General features: G+C 39.4%; 1 protein-coding gene across 4 annotated transcripts in view; it reads left to right on the forward strand.

Moving 5' to 3' along the window:
* The window catches only part of LOC110968748 (glutamate receptor 2-like), a 72,957-nt gene extending 52,705 nt beyond the window's left edge, over positions 1-20,252 (forward strand). Inside the window, exons 17-19 of one of the 4 annotated variants that reach the window (XR_007941186.1) lie at positions 5,549-5,663; positions 6,606-6,720; positions 14,080-14,196. Coding sequence is in view for 3 of the 4 variants with exons in the window: in XM_051946440.1 (XP_051802400.1) it covers positions 6,606-6,720; positions 14,080-14,214; positions 20,042-20,212 (421 nt within the window). In the remaining variant the exon portion in view is untranslated. Of the gene's footprint in view, positions 1-5,548; positions 5,664-6,605; positions 6,754-14,079; positions 14,215-20,041 lie in introns of those variants that run through there. The other 3 variants (XM_051946440.1, XM_051946439.1, XM_051946441.1) reach the window with 3 other exon arrangements.
* Positions 20,253-22,727: the final 2,475 nt, after the last annotated feature.

Genomic DNA, 22,727 nt, shown 5'->3' on the forward strand with positions numbered 1-22,727 from the left:
GATGAGTAAGGGTGAGAGAATGTTGAGTAGTTTCAAGTGATCAGCGTAGTCATGTTCTCGTGGGATCATATTTGTGTCCACGGAGCAGATGCTGTATCATGAGAATGTTTTTTCCTCGCAGATTCTGTTCTGTGAACTCATACAACACACACATGCTTGGTTTTAATGGACACGTTTTGAATCTAACTATATGGCACAACTTATCCGAAACAGTTTTTCCTGTCTTGAGAAAAAATAACCAATTAGAACTGAGTTCATTGCACGCTGAACGCATGAACATTTCAAGTAACCTTGAGTCAACAAAGTGATTGTGTGTTCCCAATTTTGGACAATTTTAAGCTCAGGATTGATTCAGTTTCCCATACCTGAAAACGGACTGATGGAACAGCATGATTAGTTAAAAGACAGTCAGAAGGGGGGAAAGCTACCAATTCTTTCCGTTTTTACAGCTTCAGGCTCTGACAAATGGTCAAACTTGGACATTTATAAAGAAAATAACATGCCTTTCAAGCCCACCATTAGTTTTAGAGGTTCAGTGGGTTAAAAAACAAGACTAGAATTATTATCAGGATCTTCTAGCTGGACTGGGTAGGGAACCCATCAACTATTAAGCAACAAAAAGGGAATTATAAAGTGACACCAACCTTTTACCTTTTTAACTACCATTGTTAATACTGAGCCTAAAATAGTCTTTATGAATTTAAAACCCGTACAACCTAATGTGGAGCCTAATGTAACAATGGAATTATACGCAAACCCCAGGATGTACCTGAAGATCTTTTCACAACTGAAGACGTAAGTTTCTTTCCCGACTTTATATATTGCAATCTGTAGACAGGAGTACATAGGATCTTTTTTGGTTTTTGTACTACCTAACCCTTGTCCCAAACATTAAGAGCTGATCAGTAGAGCTACATGTTCACGTAACGTCATCACTTTAGCTCAAACAACGGTTTAATTTTTAGCTAAATATGCTGCAGTACAAAGGCAGTCCAGTGGAATATGTGACACAGGAACTCGCCTAAAGTTTTTCATCTTAGTAGAAATTAGATTTATCCAGACAGAAGTGTGCTTGTGGTTGTGTGTGCTGACTCACTGAGTTTGTTTCTTGTGTCTGTGTCTTTTCAGCACCTGCAAATTCTGTCTGCCCTGCCTTCTCTCACTTTTATTAGTGTGATGCTGTCAACTCTGAAAGATAACCTTCTTCTGCAGAATGTTTTTACTGATGAATGCAGTGATACGTTTCTGTCAAAGTAACAGTTAAAGCTGCATTAAGCGAGTTTTAAGAACCAGTCCTACACTCAGGTGCGTTGAGCAGCACATTTTCTAGATGATTTGTTGGCTAGCAAGCTCATCAGCTAACAGGGGTCCTTATTTACCCGCTCACCAGAGGGTACATCTTGTCGTCCATTTTCGAAGGACATTTAAATTCACTACAGTAGTTAGAGTAAAAACCTGAAGTGGATATGATCAGCAGTCATCCAGTCGTGTGAATACCTAACGCAGCTTAACTGGAAGGTGTCCTTAAAGGGTTAAGAGCTAAGACTGACTGTTGGGTTAGCATTAACCATTATCTCCTAAAAACTGCAATTCAACCAGGAGGACTTGAGAAATGAAGCAGTGAATTTAGAGGAGGTAGAAGAGGTTAGCTAGCATCAAAAGAAAATCATTTTCAATGCCAAAGATATCGCTTAATGGAACTTTAAGTCTAACTGTTTGATGGTTCCACTGTACAGCTGTCGTTGTTTTATATGTCATGGTAGAACCAGAGACAATTTTTCAATTTTCTCAATTTTTAGTCCTAATGAGCCTCCATTCAGACCTAAATTCTGTTGGAATTCTTCACTTTCTCAGTGTCTCTGCCTCTAGCATGATCTCACTCTTGTTAAGACTAATCTCTTTTTTGCCTCTACTGCAATCAAAGCAGAATATCAGTGTTGTCATGCTGCATTGGTGGGCATCATTCAGAATGAGTAACAAACACAGACATAAAAAGAACAAAACAACACAAAATTTCAAATACTCACCACATATTGGCATATGAATATCATCGTATCAAATCTCGTGACAAAACATGAAAACAATTTCTCAGTCAATGGTGTCTAAGTGCAGATATTATGTAGTATTTGCAAGTAATCCAATAATATAAAGAATATCTTAGATGTCTTAAAAGCATTACTCTTCACTAATCACCACATTATACATGAGGGTTATGATTAACACATCATTACTTGTTACTTAAAATACTCTTACTGGATTGCCTCTTATCCTTTTCTAGATTTCTATTATCTAATCTAGTACTGTAGCCTCTTTAAAAGGCCTAAAATATCCTGGAACAAAAGGAATACCCTTTAAAAGAAATCCCTGGGTCTGTTTGCACAAAGATTAGAGGCCTTCTTGAAGTTGCTGAAGTGGAAGTTACACAGCTTTGTGGAAAATAAAACCGGATAACTTTTCAAGCCCAAAGGTCCCATATAGTGAAACTACATGTTTATTGTGATTTGTATGTTTTATAAACTTAGAAGCGTGAAATGAAAACTGTAAGAAATACATTGTCATTTCTTTGTAACTTTTCTTAAATACATGCCCTCACAGCTTTACAAACCAATAAGGATTTTTCCATAGGCGTCAGTTTAGGGGGGGACGGTGGGGATGTGTCCCCCCCACTTTTTGTCAGGGGTCATTTTGTCTCCAACACATTCAAATTCTTCACATGTAAGCCGTTGTAAACCCAGTTATTTTCAGCAGTTTAGAAAATTCCGACGCTCCTGAACACACCATCCGCACTCGGCCGAGAGTTACACAGACATGCAGCACACCTTCGTGAGGTTAAAAAAAAAAAATGCGCAGATGCTAAATTTGCGCCTGTGCGAAGTGGAAGTTCTGACCGGAGGCGTGCAGGGGCAAAATTTCGGCCCGGGAGAATTAGTACTATAGCGGCCCACAGACCCCTCTACCCGTATGTATGGATAGCTCTACAGCTTAAACCTCTGCCTTTGGTGTGGTGGTTGTGAGTTTGAGTCCAGCTTGTAGCATTTTGCCGCCGTTCTTCGACATTTTCTCAAAGTGCTGTGGTCTCCACCCCCCCACTTTTAAAAACAAACTGACGCCCTTGGATTTTTCTACACTAGACATGCGTTGACACCCTGTCATGATAAAAACAAAATCAGGTGAAACTGTGATTTTTAATGAGCCTAGCTAGAGGAACATGATTATAAAATGACCTGTGACCCCCCCACAGTTTCTCACTTTTATGTCATGAGACGTCTCAAAGATGGAAAGAGTTGCATGAAGGAACTAATCAACAGCATTAACCCAGTTAGACCAAAACATAGAAAAAAATGTGCAAAAAAAATTTAAATAAAATAAAGCAAACTAAAACAGTTTTATTATATATATAAATATAGAAAAAATGGCAACAAAAATAAAAAAGAAAGAATTACATATATATATCCAAATGTAGAAAAAATAGCAATAATAATATATAGAAATATATAAATAATAGAAAACAATAATTAAAATATAAAAATCATGTTGTGTTTTTGCAACAGTGCATTTGACAGGGTTACTAAGGTCAGAGTGTTTCCTGAAGGGGCGTGGACAGCTGGAGCTCAGCTGTATTTAAAGCTACAGACACTGAAACATCCCGTTTTGACCCGGGCTTAAACCAGGACTTATACATTCATGGTGAATTAAACCATCTTTGTGACATTTTCATCTGGACATTGTCACCACATTCTGGAGGCATGTGAGAAATCGTGTTTAAAAATTAGACCCTCCAGAAAAACGCAGGCTAAAATCCTTGATTCCGCGAGCTAAAATCCTTGATTATGCGAATAAATATGCGGGGTTTTATGCCATTATATGCGGGGAAATTGCGGAAAGTTGCTAAGTATGCGAATAGTTGTGAAATATGCAAAAAGATGCGAAATATGTAAGAACTGGGGAAAAGAGGCGATTCTTCTCCTACATCCTGTTACTAGAACACACACATCCCTTACTGAAGTTAAAACACTTTCCTCTTCATTTTTTAAGAAATTGTAATTGGGGTTTAACCACACACACGCATACACACCCCGGTGCGCTCCTTCACTCACACTCACACAACCACACACACAGCATACTCACACAGCACACTCCCTGAAGAAGTCGTGGAGAAGTGCTGCAACACGGTTGATTTTCTTCGGTGCTCCAGAACGATGCTGCACGGGGTGCAAAAAAGTTTCCCCCCACTTTCGTGCAGTAAATCTGGGTACTGTTTTGCCCGGTCTCTGGCTGAAATATTCGTAGGTAAATGTGATCTTTGAGCATTCGCCGTTCTTGTTTTTCGTCTCTGAGCGCCGCGCTCCGCATCAGCTCGTGCTTCTAGTGTGTGTGTGTGTGAATGCGTGAACTGATGACGTCAGGCCGGGCGTCACATAAAAACTCACAACTCCATTTATATTTATATCGGTTATAGTTTTCTCATTTTATGCGGAAATTGTGAAATCAAGCGGGACCCGCATATTTCTCTTTTTTTTTGTGGAAATGTGAGATTCGTGCGGGAATTATGTGCTGTTTTGTGGGGATTATGCGGCCTTTTGGGAAATAACTGACCCCCGCATAATCAGTGGCATTTTGGTGATTAATGCAGGAATTCATGCGATCGCATAATCACGTTTTTCTGGAGGGTCTAAAAAATGGCACAATATGGGACCTTTAAAATAATTATGTAATTATTATAAACTGTGTTATCTTCACATTACTTGTTTACATGATATTACTATTGGATGAAAAAGTGCCCAAGGCTGTTCGGTCTCAGCTGTTCTATGTTCTCCCTGCCTCTGTTACGCTGCCAAGACTACAGAGGAATAATCAGAGGTCAAAGGATTGTTCCTCCTGTTTCCTGAATAGTCACTGACTCAATAAATATAGAATAATAATAGAATCCCTCCCAAGGAATAAAATTAAGTGGAAATTAAATGGACCATTAAAATGTATAATCATAGAGTCTATACCAAGACTATGCAGCATAAATTGATATTTAATCATTAGAAATAGTCTGAAATTATGTATATCCTGTTTATTTAATATACCATAATTTACTAAAATAGTTGTATAAGCACGTTTAGATCTTTGAAATAAACACGTGTATACCAACAACATTTGAAGAGTTCATTTGCAAAAACAGGTAACTCCGTTTTCAGAAAAATTATTTTTTATTGTTTACTTGAGATAATAATAACGCTAATAATTTATTTCTTCTCTATTTTGTCTTGTATTTTTCTACTGAGTCAAATCCACTCAACTTTAGTTTCATTCATATTATCTCAAGTAAACAATAAAAATAAGTTTTCTGAAAATTTATCAAAACGGAGTTATCTGATTTTGCAAATGAACTCTTCATTTGTAACTGCAACAATTTCTGGGAGAAATGGTGTATTTTCTGTAAAAATGTTATACTATGAGTTATGCTAAGAGTTAAGAGTACATGTTGCTAGCATGCATGCCAGCAGGAGGACTGGCGACGACAACAACTGAACCGCTAACAGCCACTGTGTTCATGTAGAAATGCGGTGAACCTGGCGGTGTTAAAGTTGAACGAGCAGGGGCTGCTGGACAAACTGAAAAACAAGTGGTGGTATGACAAGGGAGAATGCGGCAGCGGTGGAGGGGAGAGCAAGGTTAATGCACACCCAAGCACACACACACACACACACACACACACATACACACATACACACACACACACTAGAACACACAAGGTAACATGGTTATGAAATGTAAAAGATGCTAAGAAGCAGTACAGCTGCAATGCCACATGTGAGTACAAATGCCAGTAGTGCATTTAGTGTTATTCATCATTAATTCTAGGAAGAAAATAAAAACTCATAGATGTTATATACGGATACTAGACACTAGATTTTGCGTTAGCTGATGAGCACCACCGACAGGTAGCATCGTAGTCTGTACTGCTTCTTCTGCAGATATGTTGCACCCTGTTTGGTTGAGGTCAGGTAAGGACAGACTCAAGGACCAGATTAGGTTCAGGTGACCTCACACCAGATGGCAGCAACAGTGAAGAAGAGCTGTCGATGAAGAGTTTGTGAGACCCGTCCAAACTCTTCTTATCTGCGGCTCTTACCCTGGAGGAGCACTGTTACTGAAACAGCAGAAAGGCTTTTCGCTGCAGCACCTCTCAGCCTCTGTCTCAGAAACCAGACAGGATGACCTTGATAAGACAAGACTTTACGTGAAACAGCTTTGCCTAATTAATCTCAGTGATAGTAAACAGTCTACAGAATTACTGCAGACCTCTTGGGGGCTATAATAATATGTACAATAGTAGTATTTAGCATTTGACAATGATTTGCAATATCATATTTGCTAAGTAATTGCTCTGAAAATCTCCCCTATATGATAAATACTGCGCAATCCTTAATTTGAAAGTAACGTGTCAATATATTGTAAAGCTTGATATGAACCCTTAATGGCAGATGAGGTTCCTGACAATAGAGAGTTCTTAAAGGGCCTGTCTTGGTGGCTTGACCAGAGTATGAGAACCGCTGCCTCATTAATAACATAAGATAACATTGATGATGTTATTTATGTTATTCCCATTGAAGAGTGCCAGTAAACCTTGCCGTATTGAAACTGAATGAGCAAGGGACGCTAGACAAGATGAAAAACAAGTGGTGGTACGATAAAGGAGAGTGTGGCTTCAAGGACTCCACCAATAAGGTTAGTTTTATGTCTGTGGGTCAATGAAACACAATATCTGTTCGCACATTTAACATGCACGGTAAGCTTGCACAGCATGGTCACTGCAGCTGTTTGTAATGTCTAGGACATACACAGGTCCAACAATGTTTAAAAGCATAATGCAGACAAGGAAACCATGTGGTGTTCTGAGGACAGTACAACTGTAACATGAACTTGTTTGTTTTGTCGTCTGTCAGTCTGTATGTTTAAAGTGTTTAAACACTTAAGTACGCCTGTCTGTCTGTCTGTCTGTATGTATGTATGTCTGTCTGAAACCGTGTTTGGACAGAGTCATTTCTCCAGGTAAAGTAGGAGAAGGAAATGTGTTCACAACAATCACAAAGTAATACACAAAACTGGTGATGGGATAGCAAAAAGGACAACAGTGGCAGTACATTTTAGGCGCTTTTCCGCTAACACCTACTCAACTCGATTGGACTCGGTTTAGGTGGTTTTCCATTCCAATTGAGTACCACCTCGTTGTGGGTGGAGTCACAAAACTCTCTCTGTCCTCCAACATGGTCTCCAATAATCCAGTGGTGGAGCTGAGGTCACTCTTCCTCCCGTTGATCGCCGGTCGGTGCCGTAAATGCCGTCCATTTGGCTAAACCACTTCCAGCACCTCCGGTTTGACCCACTCTGGCCGATGTGGTCCTTGATGGACCGATAGTCACTTTGGAGCTTCTTCAGCTTCTCCAGACACTGCTTCATTGTCCTGTTGTATCCATAGATGACCATCCACTCTGAGACCTAATAAACTTTCTCATTGTGAGTCGCACCGTCCCTCCGCCACAAAAGACAAAAAAGTCTCGACCTCTTCATTCGTCCACGGTACAGTTCTGGTGTGTCATCACTCCCTGTCCAATCAGTGGTCTGTACTCTTTAGACATCACACTATTGGATCGACTCAGCTCTCTGGGAACCCCGGCCGAATAGGTACTGAAATTGTTGCTGATACCAGGAACTACGTCCTGATGGAAAACCTCTCAAACCGAATAGAGTCGAGCTGAGTAGCTGCTAATGGAAAAGTGCCAAAAGACCTTTAGATGACTTGGTATGCTAAGGCTGGACCATTTTTTTATTTTATGTTTGTTTTTTTTGGTTGCTTTTATCCTCATTTCCAATGGTTTAGACATGGAAGTCAATGCTTTCACCAAAGTCTGCACCTACACCAGAGGGAGCTGACCTCTTTGAGGGGATGCAGAGGCAGCATGTTCATTATTAGATCTCATGAGATTAGATCTCATTAGATCTGTTCATTTATTCATCTCATTGGCACTTGATATGGTGGTACTTTCCCACTTACTCCTTGAACCCCCAAGCTTGTCATCCTAACAATAAGAGGGCAAACCATACAGCATGGCGGTCATCCATCCAGTTGCACTGACAGGGAGTTAGAAGAAAAACTATTAGAAGAGAGCAAGAGAGAATGGAAGAGCTTCGGCTGTGTATAAAATTAAATAGATAAAAGAAATCATGTGATAGCAGGTTAGAGACACAGAGTCTCAGACACCCTTCACAGTTTGGCCATCTCTGCCAGAATTTGCCAGATTGTGCAGATGTCCGGTTTTAAGTGACTTGACAGTGCCATTTATAGTTGAAAGTAGTTCAAAGAGCATCCAGACGGGGTGAAACATCTGTCATAAAATGTCCTGTCAGATTAAGGAAGAGCTTTATTAGGACAGACAGAAATTTACATGGAGCAAGTAAACATGCCACTTATAGTTGGTGATGATGTTCTGAAACTGTATTTTTGTGGCTGCCATGAAGAAGAAACCTTTAATTTTCTGTACCTGCTGATGAATGGCACAGTCATCAAACATACTCCAAATCTGCATGAGTGTAGGAAAACAGATGTGAGCCGTTCTGAATATTTTTACGTAAGAAACACTCATATGTCGAGGTCATTTGTGTTACGTTAATTCTTCACAGCGGGAACATGTCTGAGTAGGGCAAGCATAGTTTGTATCCATATTCTGGATATGTTTGACAGTCGGTCAGATCGGGGCCTGATGTTGTGCCTATCAAAAGGGCTCACCACCCTTGGACGATTTTCCCCTTTATTGCTTTTTAACACTGAATAATGACCAATTTAATTTGCCTTTTTTTTATAAGACTTTCTGACAAGTCCTATTAGGAAAGCTTGAAGCATGTTTCTACAAAGTAATGTCAGCTGATTTAAAAATGCAAAACATAAAATAAATGACTTCATAAGTTTCCACCCCCTTCAACTCAGTATTTAATAGATGCACCTCTGGCCAGGAAAGCAGCACCAAGCGAAGGAGTTCAAGTATCTTGGGATCTTGTTCATGAGTGATGGGAAAATGGAGAATGAGATGGACGGGTGAATTGGTGTGGTATCAGCAGTAATGCGGACGTTGTATTGAACCATCGTGGTGAAGAGGGAGCTGAGTCACAAGGCGAAGCTATCGATTTACCATCCATCTACATTCCAACCCTCGCCTATGGTCATGAGCTCTGGGTAGTGACTGGAAGACGAGATTGCTGATAAAAGTAGCCAAAATGAGCTTTCTCCATAGGCTGGCTTAGAGATAAGGTGAGAAGATCAGACATCTGGAGGGAGCTCAGAGTAGAGCTGCTGATCTTTCACCTCTAAAGGAACCAGTGGAGGTGGTTTGGACATCTGATTCAGATCCTCCAGGGAGACTTCCTTTGGAGGTTTTCTGAACACGTCCACCTGGGAGGAGACCCCGGGGTAGAACCAGAATCCCCTGGAGGGATTATGTATCTCATCTTGCCTGGGAATGCCTCGGGATTCCCCTGGAAGAGCTGGAAAGCGTCGCGGGGGGTAGGGACATCTGGAATGACCTGCTTCGTCTGCTGCCTCCACGACCCAACCTCAGATGAATGGATGGATGGACCTCTGGTTGTCATCACAGTGTTGAGTCTTTGTGGACTGCAATTTTAACCTATTCATCTTTGCAAAACTGCTCAAGCTCTGTCAGGTTGCATTGAGATTGTGAGTGAAAAGCCTTTTTTAAGTCCAGCCACAAATTACCAATTGAATTATACTCTGGTCTCTGATTCAGTTACTCAATAACATTCTGCTTGTTGTCTTTCAACTACTTAATCGTAGCTATGGCTGTTTGCTTTGGGTTATTGTCTTGCTGGAAAAGAAAACTTCTCTGGTAATTAAGATAAGATAAGATAATCCTTTATTACTCCCCCGTGTCCGGGGAAATTTCCCGTGTGTAACACAATAAACAACAATAGACAACAATATAATTATAAGCATGATAATATTCACAGTAAGTTCAAGAGTGTAGGATGGAAAAGTGGCTTAAGGAATGATGTAAAGTACAGAAACATTCAAATGGTGCAGGAACTGTGCAGATTATGTGGTGAAACATGATGTGATAGAATCCAGTTTGATGTTAACATCAGCCAGTGATGCTGATGTTATAAAGTCTTATAGCAGATGGAATGAATGACTTGCGATAGCGCTCCTTCTTGCAGATTGGGTGTCTCAGTCTGCTGCTGAAAAAGCTACTTAGAGACTTCACAGTGTCATGCAGTGGGTGAGAGGGGTTGTCCCTGATGGATGTGAGCTTTGCCAACATCCTCCTCTGTGGAGTCCAGGGAACAGTCCAGCACAGAACCGGTCCTCCTGACCAGTCTCTTCAGTCTCTTTCTGTCCCTTTCAGAGCTCCCCGCTCCCCAGCAGACCACTGCATAGAAAACAGCAGACGCTACCACACAGTCATAGAATGTCCGGAGCAGAGTCCTGCACACTCCAAAGGACCTCAGTCTCCTCAGCAGGTGGAGACGACTTTGGCCCTTCTTGTACAGGACCTCTGTGTTGTGTGACCAGTCCAGTTTGTTGTTGAGGTGAACACCCAGGTATTTGTATGAGTCACTATCTCAGTGTCCATACCCTGGATGTTCACCGGTGCAGGCTGAGGTGTCATCCTCCTGCAGAAGTGGATGGTCATCTCTTTCGTCTTACTGGCGTTGAGCTGCAGATGGTTTTGCTCACACCAGTCGACAAAGTCAGAGATGACTGTCCTGTACTCCAGCTCGTCCCCATCAGACACCCAACACTGGCTGTATCATCAGAGAATTTCTGGAGGTGACAGCTCCCAGAGTTGTAGTGGAAGTCCGATGTGTACAGGGTGAAGAGAAAGGGAGAGAGCACTGTCCCCTGTGGGGCCCCCATGCTGCTGACTACCATATCAGACACACAGTTGTGTTGAAAGCACTGGAGAAGTCAAAGAACATGACCCTCACAGTGCTGCCGGTGTCCTCCAGGTGAGTCAGCGATCTGTGCAGCAGGTAGACAACTGCGTCATCCACTCCAATGTTCGGTTGGTAAGCAAACTGCAGTGGGTCCAGATTGGGGCTCACCTGGGGACGTAGGTTCCTGAGAATGATCCTCTCCATCGTCTTCATCAGATGAGAAGTGAGGGCTACAGGTCTGAAGTGGTTTGGCTCCCTGGGGCTCCTGGTCTTGGAGACAGGAACTATATGACATCATGTTGTCCTCCATTTTACCCTCTTTACCAGCAGGGAAGCGTTCCATCAAACTAAAGAACTTTATAAAGTCCATATGACTTCAGAGTTTCAGAGTGTGGCAACTTCTCGTCGAGATATAATATGAGCTTTGTACACAGTGGCTTTCTCTTTGCCTTGCTTCCATAAAGCTTTAACTGATGAGAAACCAAGGCAACAGCATCATCTCTATTGTCTGAAGCTTGTGATTCGTTCAAAGGAGATCTACTGTCTTTGTGGCCTCCCTCATGCGTCTCTTTCTTGCACTTTCACTCTGTTTTTGAGGATGGCCTGCTCTCGGCAAGTTTACACATGTCCCATATTCCTTCAGTTTAATAACTGATTCAACTTCTCCAAATGATATCTAGTGACTTGGACATTTTCTTGTGTCCATCTCTGAGCTGATGCCTTTTACTAACCTTTCTACAGAGCTTCTTGGTGTTCTTTAGTCTTCATGGTGTAGTTTTATCCAGGAATACTGATTCACCAGAGACTGGAACTTCCAGATACAAAAATCTTTATACTATCATTATTGAGACACATTCAGCACGCTCCGGTGAGCTGCCCTTGTGTTGAATGAGGACTCATTTTAAAAGGGGTAAATACTTATGCAGTCAGTTATTTTACATTTTATAGTTTTAACGGATTTACTTTGTAGGGATCTGTTGTCACTTGAACATCATGTACTGTTAAAAAGCAAAACTGCTAAAGTGTTTGCCTGGCTGAAGTCACCAGAATAAAAAAATGTGCACGTCACATTTGTCATTTGTTTGCAAATCTGTGCTGTTTCAAGAGAATAGAGCTTAAATTTACATGTAGGCAGAGCAGAACCGAGCACACACGTTAAAAAACAGATGACAGGACATTAGACTTTGGAGATGAAGCCCTGTCCGTACTGATACTGTTGCAATACTGTTATGCCAGTCCCTCCAGGATTTCATGGGTGTTTTTCCAGATTGTTGCGTCCCTAAAATGCCTGAATTCGTGGCAGCTTTTCTAAAAAATCGTGATGTAAATTGTGATGTTTTAAGCCTATTTGGTGCTGTGACATTGTGGGGGACAGTGACAGTTGCTAAAAAAGTTGCATTTCTTTCAGCTTTTAGAACTTGTTTAACATTTGAATTAACAATATTTGTTCCTAAACTAATTATTTAACTACAAACCATTTCCACAAGCTGGCACACCACGGTGGGAAATTAGCAGGAGCCAGATATTGGTTAAACAGGAAGTGGTTGGTAGATTTAAGGCACTAAATGATCATTTACTATTGAATGAATCATCTTTGGACCTTTCAGCTGTTCTCCTAATATTTTTACTGATTGAAACGTGTTTGTCAGTCAATGATATTTGTTAATTTGTCCATTTTTTTGTTGTTTTGTTTTTCGTTTTTGTCGTTTTTTGTTGAGTTTGTGTCTTTTGTCTCACTTTGTTTCTATTTTTTTGAATATTTTGTCTTGTTTTTGTTGTTTTTTGTCTGACTTTTGTGTTTTTTAAAATCATTTTGTGTTTCATTTCTGTCATTTTATTCCATATTTTTGTCATTTTATGTCTTGTTTTCATCATTTTGTTCCTCATTTTTGTCATTTTATGTGTTTTTGTCATTTTGTGTCTCATTTGTGTCATTGTGTTCCTCATTTTTTTCATTTTGTTCCTCATCGTTGTCATTTTGTGTCTCTTTTAGTCATTTTGTTTCTCATTTGTGTCGTATTTTGTTTTGTTTTTGTTGTTTTCTTGTCGTGTTGATCATAAGGTAAAATACTAGATTGTTCAGTTTGTATTCCACAACAGTATTGCTCGGGGTGTAAAACAGTTTAGCTCCGCTTTGGTGAAGAACATCAGGGAATTGTTTTTCACGTCTTTAGCTATAATTTTTGTTGGTAAATGAGAGACATTAGAATGGGACATCTGCATCTTCAGACCAGAATCAGGAAGTGAATTCGATGACGTATGTGCATTACAGTTGGACTGCTGTGATTGGTGGAACTCATGGGAGGCGAGACAAAATTGCAGAAAAGTTGCGGTGATTGGACAAAATTGCAAGGTCCTGTAGAATTCAGAGATTGGTTGAATTCACGTGAATTGTTGGGATCGCGACTTCATGGAGGAACTGTCATTTTAATGTAGTGTAGACAGCAGGCTGTGCGACTGAGTCATGAGTACAGATATATGGTTATCCAGCTCCCTTGTACATCACTGTGTAAAAACTGCCTGCCAGCAAACCTAGATGACAACAATAGTGAGAATAGAGAACTTCTAATACCCCATGCACAGCACTGCTTCTCTGTTGGGTGCCAGTCTGTACAAGTTAAACCACAATGAACCAAAAAAACAGAAGACTCTAGTAGGTAGGTATTAAAAAATGTTTAATAATGCTCTAAGACTTTCCTATGTCAATGCTTTAGTAGAACAAAAGTGCCTTTTGTTTATCTGTGACTACGTCTAAAGCTGTAAAAATGTTCTCAGCTGTTCTGAAATGACCACTCTGGACGACCTCCTGCCTCACAGATGGAACAGACAGAGAACTCAGTAGACTTTTAGTATGTCATTCTCCCTGTTTGTATGTCTTTGATCACACACAGGTACCCACTGACTTACACACAGACACTGATGAAAGGCAAGAATGTTTTCAATGTGTTTGTAGCTCTGTGCCGTCTAGTCGAAAGCTCTTCTATGTATTTATGATGAGTTAATGAAAGGATAGTTCTGTTTGAAGCTGCTAAATAGAAATGTTTGACTGACAGTTTGCCAATTTTATAATTAGATAAGCGCACTAATCTCTTTCTTGGGGTGACTTGCCTGTTTTTTCCTTTGTGTGTTGGTGTGTACCAGGAGAAGACCAGCGCTCTGTCTCTTAGTAATGTAGCAGGAGTCTTCTACATCCTAGTGGGAGGTCTGGGTCTGGCCATGATGGTGGCGCTGGTAGAGTTCTGCTACAAGAGCCGGGCCGAGGCCAAGAAAATGAAGGTACGTTGTATGTTTTAAAACTAGTTTTCATTTTAACTCACTATGCATCTTGAATGTTTGATTCAGAAAATCTTAATGTGATGTATATTGTATGTTCATTTGTCTAAGATTAGGGATGGTATGGCAGAGTGTAGATGCTACGTTTTGACACTGTTGAGTGTTAGTTTAACATTGAAATGCCATTTTTTTTAGCTTCATCTTTATATTTACTTATACTCACTCCCTCTAAGTCCTTGGTACTTCTCAGTTTTCTCATGGTCCTTCTTCAAATCAATTCAATTTATTTATGTAACGCCAATTACAGGTGCTTTACAGAACCCATTTACCTGAACTCCCCATTTTGTCTGTCTTTGTGGCCATTTTCCATATTTCTCGGGCTGTTTTTTATCTCTGTGCTTTTTTTTGTCACTTTGCAGCTGTTTTGTGTCTCATTGTGGCCCTGTTGCGTCTTTCTGGGGTTGTTTTTTGTCTCTGTGGTTGTTTTTTGTCACTCTGCAGCCATTTTGTGTCTTTTTGTGGCTATTTTACGAAATTCTGAGGTTGTTTGTTGTGTCTAGGTGGTTGTTCTTTTTCTCTTTGTGGCCATTTTATGTTTTTCTGGGATTGTTTTTTGTCTCTATGGGGTTGCTCTTTGTATCTTTGGGGTTATCCTGCTTCTCCCTGTGGTTGTCCTGTGTCTGCGGTTGTTTTTGGTCTCTTTGTGGTCATTTTGAGTCTCGTGATCATTTTATGTCTTTCTGTGTTGTTTGTTGTCTCTGTGTGCCATTATATGTCTCTATATGGTTGTTTTTGTCTCTTTGCGGCCCATTTACGTCTCTTTGTGACCACGTTGCATCTTTCTGGGATTGTTTTCTGTCTCTGTGGTTGTTTTTTGACAGACGGTCCTCAGGGATCTTAGCTGTGTTGTTCTTCTACCCTGGTATAGATATAATTTGGTCATTTGGTTGTGGCTTACAGTGTATTCTGTCCCAGTGGGCATCTTCCACCCTGCTACTGTGTGCTGGACTGTTTCAGTGATGTCTTTGTACAACCTGTTTTTGGGTTCTGCCTCTAGCGCTGAGGGCCTGTCCTTGTGTTGTCATGACCAGAGCGCTGTGCTGTTGCCTCAGTCGTGTTTTCATTCTGTTTAAGCCTTTCCAGTTTCAGCTGTGACAGTAGCTTCCTTCTGTTGTTGTTTGATCACTGGGCTGCCAGCTTCCTCTCAGACAGTGTGGGTTTGGTCTTCTGCTCGTCCATAGTTCCCACGTACGTAGCTTGTATCCTCTGTCCATGGGCTTGCTGTTTGAATGGTATTCTCTGAAGCCAGTAGTCCATGTCCAACCACATCCGAGCTGGTACGGGTGAAGGCTTATTTCTCTTGGGCTGTTCATGTTGACTTCATGCTGTAAGATTAGGGACCTTTGCTGGATGTCTTTCACAGGGAAAACAAAAGACAAGCTAACTATTTACTACTGTCCTCGAGCTTGTTTGACAACTTTGGTCAGCAGGGCAAAGCTCTGCGTTTTTTCTTGCTGTATCCTTATCAAGCGGCAAACATTTACAGTTGGTCAGAGCTCCAGTGATTTGGACTGAATTATTATTTTGTAGGTTTTGTGCACATGGCAAATATAACATTTGACAATGAAATATGAATATGCAAATATAATCTGTGGGGAGAATTTTAAAACACAGACTCTGTGTTGTCATCCAGTACAATGCCACCCTAAAACCTCAACAATGAGCTTATTGTTAATGGTAGTGTGCATTACTTTGGTGTAATCTAACTGCAAAAGGAATTTTGTCAGTTATTGAAATTTTACCACCTAATGATGTAGCGGAACGTGTAGAAATGGTAGAAACTGCACTTTATGATTAAAATTGCACTTGTTAATTTAGGGGCACCATCCTCAGCTTGCCTGAGAAAACATTAATTTAGGCTAAGTCTCAAGACACTTTGATTAAATGAAGTTGATCAGTCTCATTATGAAATCATGAACTCTGATTTCATTGACCTCCAGTTCCCAAAACAAGGAAATACACGGTAGAACTGATGATAATTATACAAACATTCATTAACTAATTCTACAAACAAACAATAAACAACAATGACATAACAACAACAGACAGTGAATAAATGAATGAATAAATGCAGATAAACTAGTGAACTGTGATCGTCACTGGAAACAGTTGGTAGAAAAGGTGATGAATTTAGAATTTGGAATTGGAAAACAAATTGTAATTTTGTAAATTCACCCGTTTAGCAGAAGGAAAGTGATCCTTGCGTAGCCGCTGCAGGATGTAAAGCTATGATGATCTGCTGGATGAGATGGTTCAGGAACGCAGAGACAAGAAGGAACTTTGGCAGGTTTGCATTGCAAAGTGTGCCACAGTAAAAACAGAGTCAAAGCTCATAGTTATCAAGAAAATATTTGCGCTGTTGTAGTTCTTAAGTAATTCTTAAGTCCGGTTGCATTCTTCTAAGAGTCAATTTTTCTAAGATCCTTTGTTACAAGCCCATTCTTACAAGCCCAGGTTGAATTTTTCTAAAAGCCCAAGTTACATTCTGAAGGTCAAAAACAAAAACTCAAGAAAAAACCCAAAGAAAAGCTAAAACAAAGCCAAGTTGCATTCCAGTTACTTTCCTCTATATAGAAAACTTTGGAGCCAAATGCAAATCAGCATCTAACCAATCATGGATGTGTTCCTCCTCAGGCGTGGTGTTGAGCTTCACTGTCCAGGAGAGGTCAGAGGCCAAATACCTTCAGAACTTATTTTTAGTTAATTTCTTAAAAGTAGAATTCCAATTGTTTCAATATTTATGATGATCACAGATCTGAAATAACACCGAATACATGATTAAAATGACATTGAACACAATATGTTTTCTCATATAGTTCCTGAGATAATAATAAAAGATGTAAAAATAAGAATAAACTTACAAATTGTAGACTTTAGGCTACATTGAAGTAAACTTATAACATGGTTAAACACAAAAGCACATACATTCACTAAGAATATGAAAAAGAAGACATAGGGAGAATATATTCTTCGAGTAAAAAGTCTCTCTGTGTCTTTTATGGCTGTGGTCTGTGACGGAAAGAGAGGAGGTGTTTGTTTTCTACATGTGCATCTTCCACAAACACTTCAGATTTGATGTGTTCTTCTTCTATACTGGTCCTGATCAACCTGGTATCAGAGAGTCCAGATCATCATTTCGATTATGATGCATTTCTTTAATGTTCTGATTTAAACTGTTCTATTCATTCCTGTGTAGAAAGTTCTTGTGTTTAGTTAGGGAGATCAGAAGGTCAGAATGCCCACCCTGCAGAAGTGTGGTTTTCCTCACAGTTGACACTTTATGATCCTTATCAGATTCTAGTGGAGGTAGGAGGCATCCTATTGTCTGAAAGTGCTGTGAGTGGTCTTAGTAGTAAACATCTGATCAGCAGATGTTCCATTTGGAGGTGAATTTTGGGTCAGCTGTCTCCTGAAATGGTGTCTTACCAAATATACAGCTTTGGGAGAGGGTCTTTGGGTCTTTGTGTGTTGCTCTGGAATGTTCTGCTCCTTAGTACGCTACATTACTGTTTGGTCTTCTGTCTTTTTTAAAGCTTTAAAACTCAGAATGCCAACATTATGCTATTCTATATACGCCAAGATTTAAGAGTGTCCTTGTGGTCCCAATGTGCACCATCTCTTAAAGCTGGAATTAGTGATGCTCTTGGTTTCCTGATTCCTTAGGGATACTGTTTTTGTAAGTTTTTTTGTTTGTTTTATTTACCCACCAGTGCATAATTAACATTTTGCCATATTTAAACACATCAGCTGTCCATCATATAGTGATATTTGATATTTAACATGAGTTTCTTTTGCATGTATGTAAGTTAAAATTAAAAATGCAATTCCCTTTAAATTGTTATTGTCGCCCAAATAATGTAAGAATGTAGCATTATTTATTATGGATTGCATAAGACAGGACTGTAGATGTAGATGATAATGGACTGTATCAGCTTTTACTTTCATCTTCATAAGCACGAGATCTTGTGAACTTTTAGCGGTTTTCCATTAACCCTTTGATGTGCAACATGGGTCAAAAGTGACCGTTATTCAGTGGAGTATGGGTATCTTTTGACCTGTGTTGCGCATCAAAGGGTTAAAGATGATAAACTTAAAGTAAGTTAGGGGCTTCTGATAACTTTCCAGTCCTTAATGTTATGTTTACCAAAACCATTTAGTAAAGTTTGCAAATGCCTCTCAATCCATGCTTAATTGTGTTTTGCGGCTTGAATCCTTCGCTTTTCTTTCGTCAAAAAAAAGCCACGTCTCTGTGTCCAAACAGCTCCATTGTTGTGTCATCAGAACACAGAAATGATGATCAAAAGCTTTCTTTTTGTCCAGGGGAGGTTGTGCAAAGGGTTTTGTGTGTTTGTCTTGGAGAAGTGGAGTCCTTCTTGGTCAGTGTTTAAGGACACTCAAAGCAGGAAGCCTCATTGTGCAACTCTCTCACTGATGGATTCTAACAGCAAATTCACGAATCTCTTTGGTTTTAGTCAGGATTAGAGACCTACTGCATCATATGTTCTTGGTTTAGAGTATACAGGAGTCCTCGACTTACATCGGAGTTCTTTTCCTACGGTGCGACGTAAGTCAATTTTCGCCGTAAGTCAGAACTCTGGTGAAACTGTAAACAAAGCCGTTAGGTGCGTCATGATGTCGATCAGTTTACATTATCTGTACAACTACAGTAACAACAAACAGTCATTAGCTCACACTGACACAACAAGAGTCTGACTTACACTTGGGAGCCATCATGAAGTTAGCAAATGTAGCATAATCCAATGTGATGGCAAATGTAAATAAAGCACTATATAGCGTCTTGTAGCGCTGTTGACAACGTATTCGTCTCTCCGCTTGCAAACTAGTTCCACTGAATCAGTTCCGACGTAACGGCGAAACGACGTAAGTCGAGGACGTCATAAACCGAGGACCTCCTCTACTGCAATGCTACAAACATGGCAATAATTACCAGAAACATTTGGAACAGTATTGAAGCTGCATTTACTCAAAATCTGAAACAATTTCATGAATAATTATGAACATGGCAGTTACATTAGAAATGGAAATAAAGCACAGAAGTAGTTTTAATGTTATTATTAGCATCTGTAACATAATGTCTTACATTGGAATTTAAAGTTACTGTTTTTCTTCTTGGCCTTTGCAGTTGATGTTTCAAATTTCAGGTTCTAATTACAACTTATAGCTTTCTGGGTCTATCTGTATTGTCCAAGAATTATTACATTTTTGTTGCTGAGTATTTTTTGTGCCCTCATGATTATGGGAGCTATATTATCAGGGGCAAAAGCTGAAATGACAAACTGGTCCAGACTGAAAACAAACAAACAAAAAAAAAAAAATTAAAATAAAGATAAGAAGATCCTAGGTGGCAAAAACTACTACAATAAAAATAGTAATACTTACATAACAACAAACATAATTTCCATAATTGTTTTTTTGACAGATTTTTCTCTGTATTCACTGTGTAACTGTCCTCTTTTTATTGTATTATCAGTAGCACACCATGCCATTGCTATTTACAGTGACAAAGTAATTCCATTTTTACCAAATCTTCTTGCATAGCCAGACCTTGAAAGGTTATTTTCTTTCTCTTTCACTCCTTCTGTAATGTACAGACATTTTGTTTTGTTCTGCAGTTATCTACTACTGGTGTTACGAGTGCTCAAACTGTTTGTGACTTGAACTAGTAATCATCTCGGTCACGCAGCTGAAGAGTCATTGTTCCATGGAGGAATTAGTATAGCAATAACGATGACTTTATTTTTGTTATTAGGTGGCAACCAACACCTTGTCATCACCCCAGCATACAGGAAACTACACACACACTCTGTCTTCTCCTCAACATGCCCCCAACTTCAACCTGCTGTCCCCCAGCCACCAGCCAAACTACACTACCTATAAAGAGGGCTACAACGTTTACGGCGTTGAGAGCGTCAAGATCTAACACGGGTAGGAGAGAGATGATTGATGGCTAAAACTGTCCCCACCTCACAGTCATAGACAATGTTTCGACGACAAACTCTTAATTGGTGCCAATTCATACCATCAAACAGCAGCTCCGAGAACAGCTGGATTCATATCATGGTGGTGCAGAGCAGCTTCAATGGCAAACTTCCTCTTCAGTAAAGTAGAAATCTTTACATGTTTATGCATCTTAATTTGTGAATATGTCGGTCTTATTCTATTGATGTTAACTCACTCAGACACACGGATATTGTTTCAAAACCACATTGCTTTGTTTCACATACATAAGACCGGCACTGATTTTTATTTGTGAAATGTTTTCATAGCCAGAAAGTGAAAGTGAAGTTTAACTTTGACGAATGAACTGCAGATAGAGCCGAGATATTCTAGCAGCACCCCCTGTTTTGTTCACAATCTTATAATCTAGGCTTTGCTCAGTGGACAATCTAAACCAGGTGTGTCAAACTCATTCTACTCCAGGTTCCACATTCAGCCCAATTTGATCTCCAGTAGGCCGAACTAGTAAAGTCACAGCATAATGACCTATAAATAATGACAGTTTTTTCCCTTGTTTGTAGTGCAAAAGAGTCCATTCTGAAAATGTTCACATTAATGAACTATTGTTTTACAAAATGTTGTGAACAACCTAAAATTTCTGAAAAAAAAAATAAATTCAATTTCAACAGTAATATGCCTCAGTTTACCATTTCCACATTACAACTTCCAGATCACAGTGTTTCTATAAAGGCACCAAGCATTTAGTAACTGAATGATTTTACTTTATGATCAAAACAACAAGTCACCACAAAAGAACAAAACAAAAATAAGACAAAATATGACAAATGAGACAAACAACGTAAAACAAAACAAAAAATGAGAGGAAATGTTAAAATGTGACAAAAAATGGACAAACGACAAAAACAAGTCACAAACAAGACCAAAAATGACAAAAGTGTGAAACAAAATGACTAAAAAGGAGACAACACAAGCCAGACAGAAAAAACACAAAATGACACAAACGATACACAAACAACGACTAAAGCAAAACACAAAACGACAAAAAGAGACAAAAAAAACACAAGTGAGATGAAAAGGAAACACAAAACGACGAAAACATGGAACAAAAGTCAGACAAAAAGAGACAAAAACAACAAAACAAGACAAAATATTTCAAAAATGAGACACAAAAACGACAAAGAACAATGAACAATCTGGTATTTTACTTTATGATCCAAACAACTTGTCATGGTCTAGAAATGATTTTAAATTTATAGTTTTACTAATCTACAATCTGCAGTTAATGTCTTCTCTGGAATTTTTACACTTTGAGGGCCGGATTGGACCCTCTGGAGGGCCGCTTTTGGCCCGCAGGTCTCATGTTGGACACCACTGATTTAACACAAACTTTTTTGAACTTTTAATTTTTTTCCTAAGAAGGCGGGGTCACAAAATTGATAATTCAAAATTGTCAAAAATTACCCAAAGAAAATACTCTTCTCCTTATTTTCCCTACACTCCAAGAAAAACTAGAAGACAAAACTAGAGGTGGCCGATACATCATGAAATGTGTCCATCAGGTAACCCACCTAGCAGCCACAAAATGCAATAAATTGGATTTTTACATTCATTTACACAATTTTAAATTCTTTTCCAGACACATGGAGTTGATCCTTGATCTTGGGATGGACACTGGCCAAAACAACAAACCAGAGTCTGTTCTATAAAGTAAACAAACCAGGAAAACTGAACCAAAAAATAACCAAATGAAACAGAATCACGAATCTTACTTCCACCTGGCATCACCTGCTGTCACAGTAATCAAAAATAAATGCAAACAATACAACTGCAAGTCACAAAAACATTACTTAGGATGACACTGATGAATGCAAGTTATTTGTTATGTGCATAGCCATTTTTTAATTTTTAGCTGTAGTCCATAGATAATATTACATATTATCCATTATAGGAACAACACAAACAAGCATGTCATAGTATATTTTATCCTTCATCAGTCTGAAATTGCCATTGAAGTTGACTAGCATTGCTGATGTTTAACATATAATTTACTGTATAGTTACAGTATGATATGAATGCAAGAACTGTTCTGGACAAACAGTAAAACCATGGAGATCATAATAGAGCAAAAATAAACACTGCAAGAAAAATGTCTGGTCAAAACTGTATATGGCTGTGATTATCTTCCCTTTAATGCCTTTATCCTCTCCTCTTATGACATATCTCTTGTCTCTTCTTCTCCTTTTGTGCTCTCTGCAATCCTGTTCTCCTAAATTTCCTTTATTTCCCCTCATCTCCCACTCTTTTATCGTTTTGTTAGCCTTTTTTTTTACTTAATTCCCTCCCTGGTCTACAGCGCCTTACCTCTTCTCCTATTTTTTTTCTTACTCCATAGCCAATCATCCTCTTTAATCAACTGACTCATTGATCAGTCACTCCCATGTGTCTTAATGTCGGCTTTTTATTAGGCATTCCCATGA

This window comes from Acanthochromis polyacanthus, chromosome 3 (genome assembly GCF_021347895.1).
Source record: "Acanthochromis polyacanthus isolate Apoly-LR-REF ecotype Palm Island chromosome 3, KAUST_Apoly_ChrSc, whole genome shotgun sequence".
Classification (NCBI taxonomy): Eukaryota; Metazoa; Chordata; class Actinopteri; family Pomacentridae; genus Acanthochromis; species Acanthochromis polyacanthus.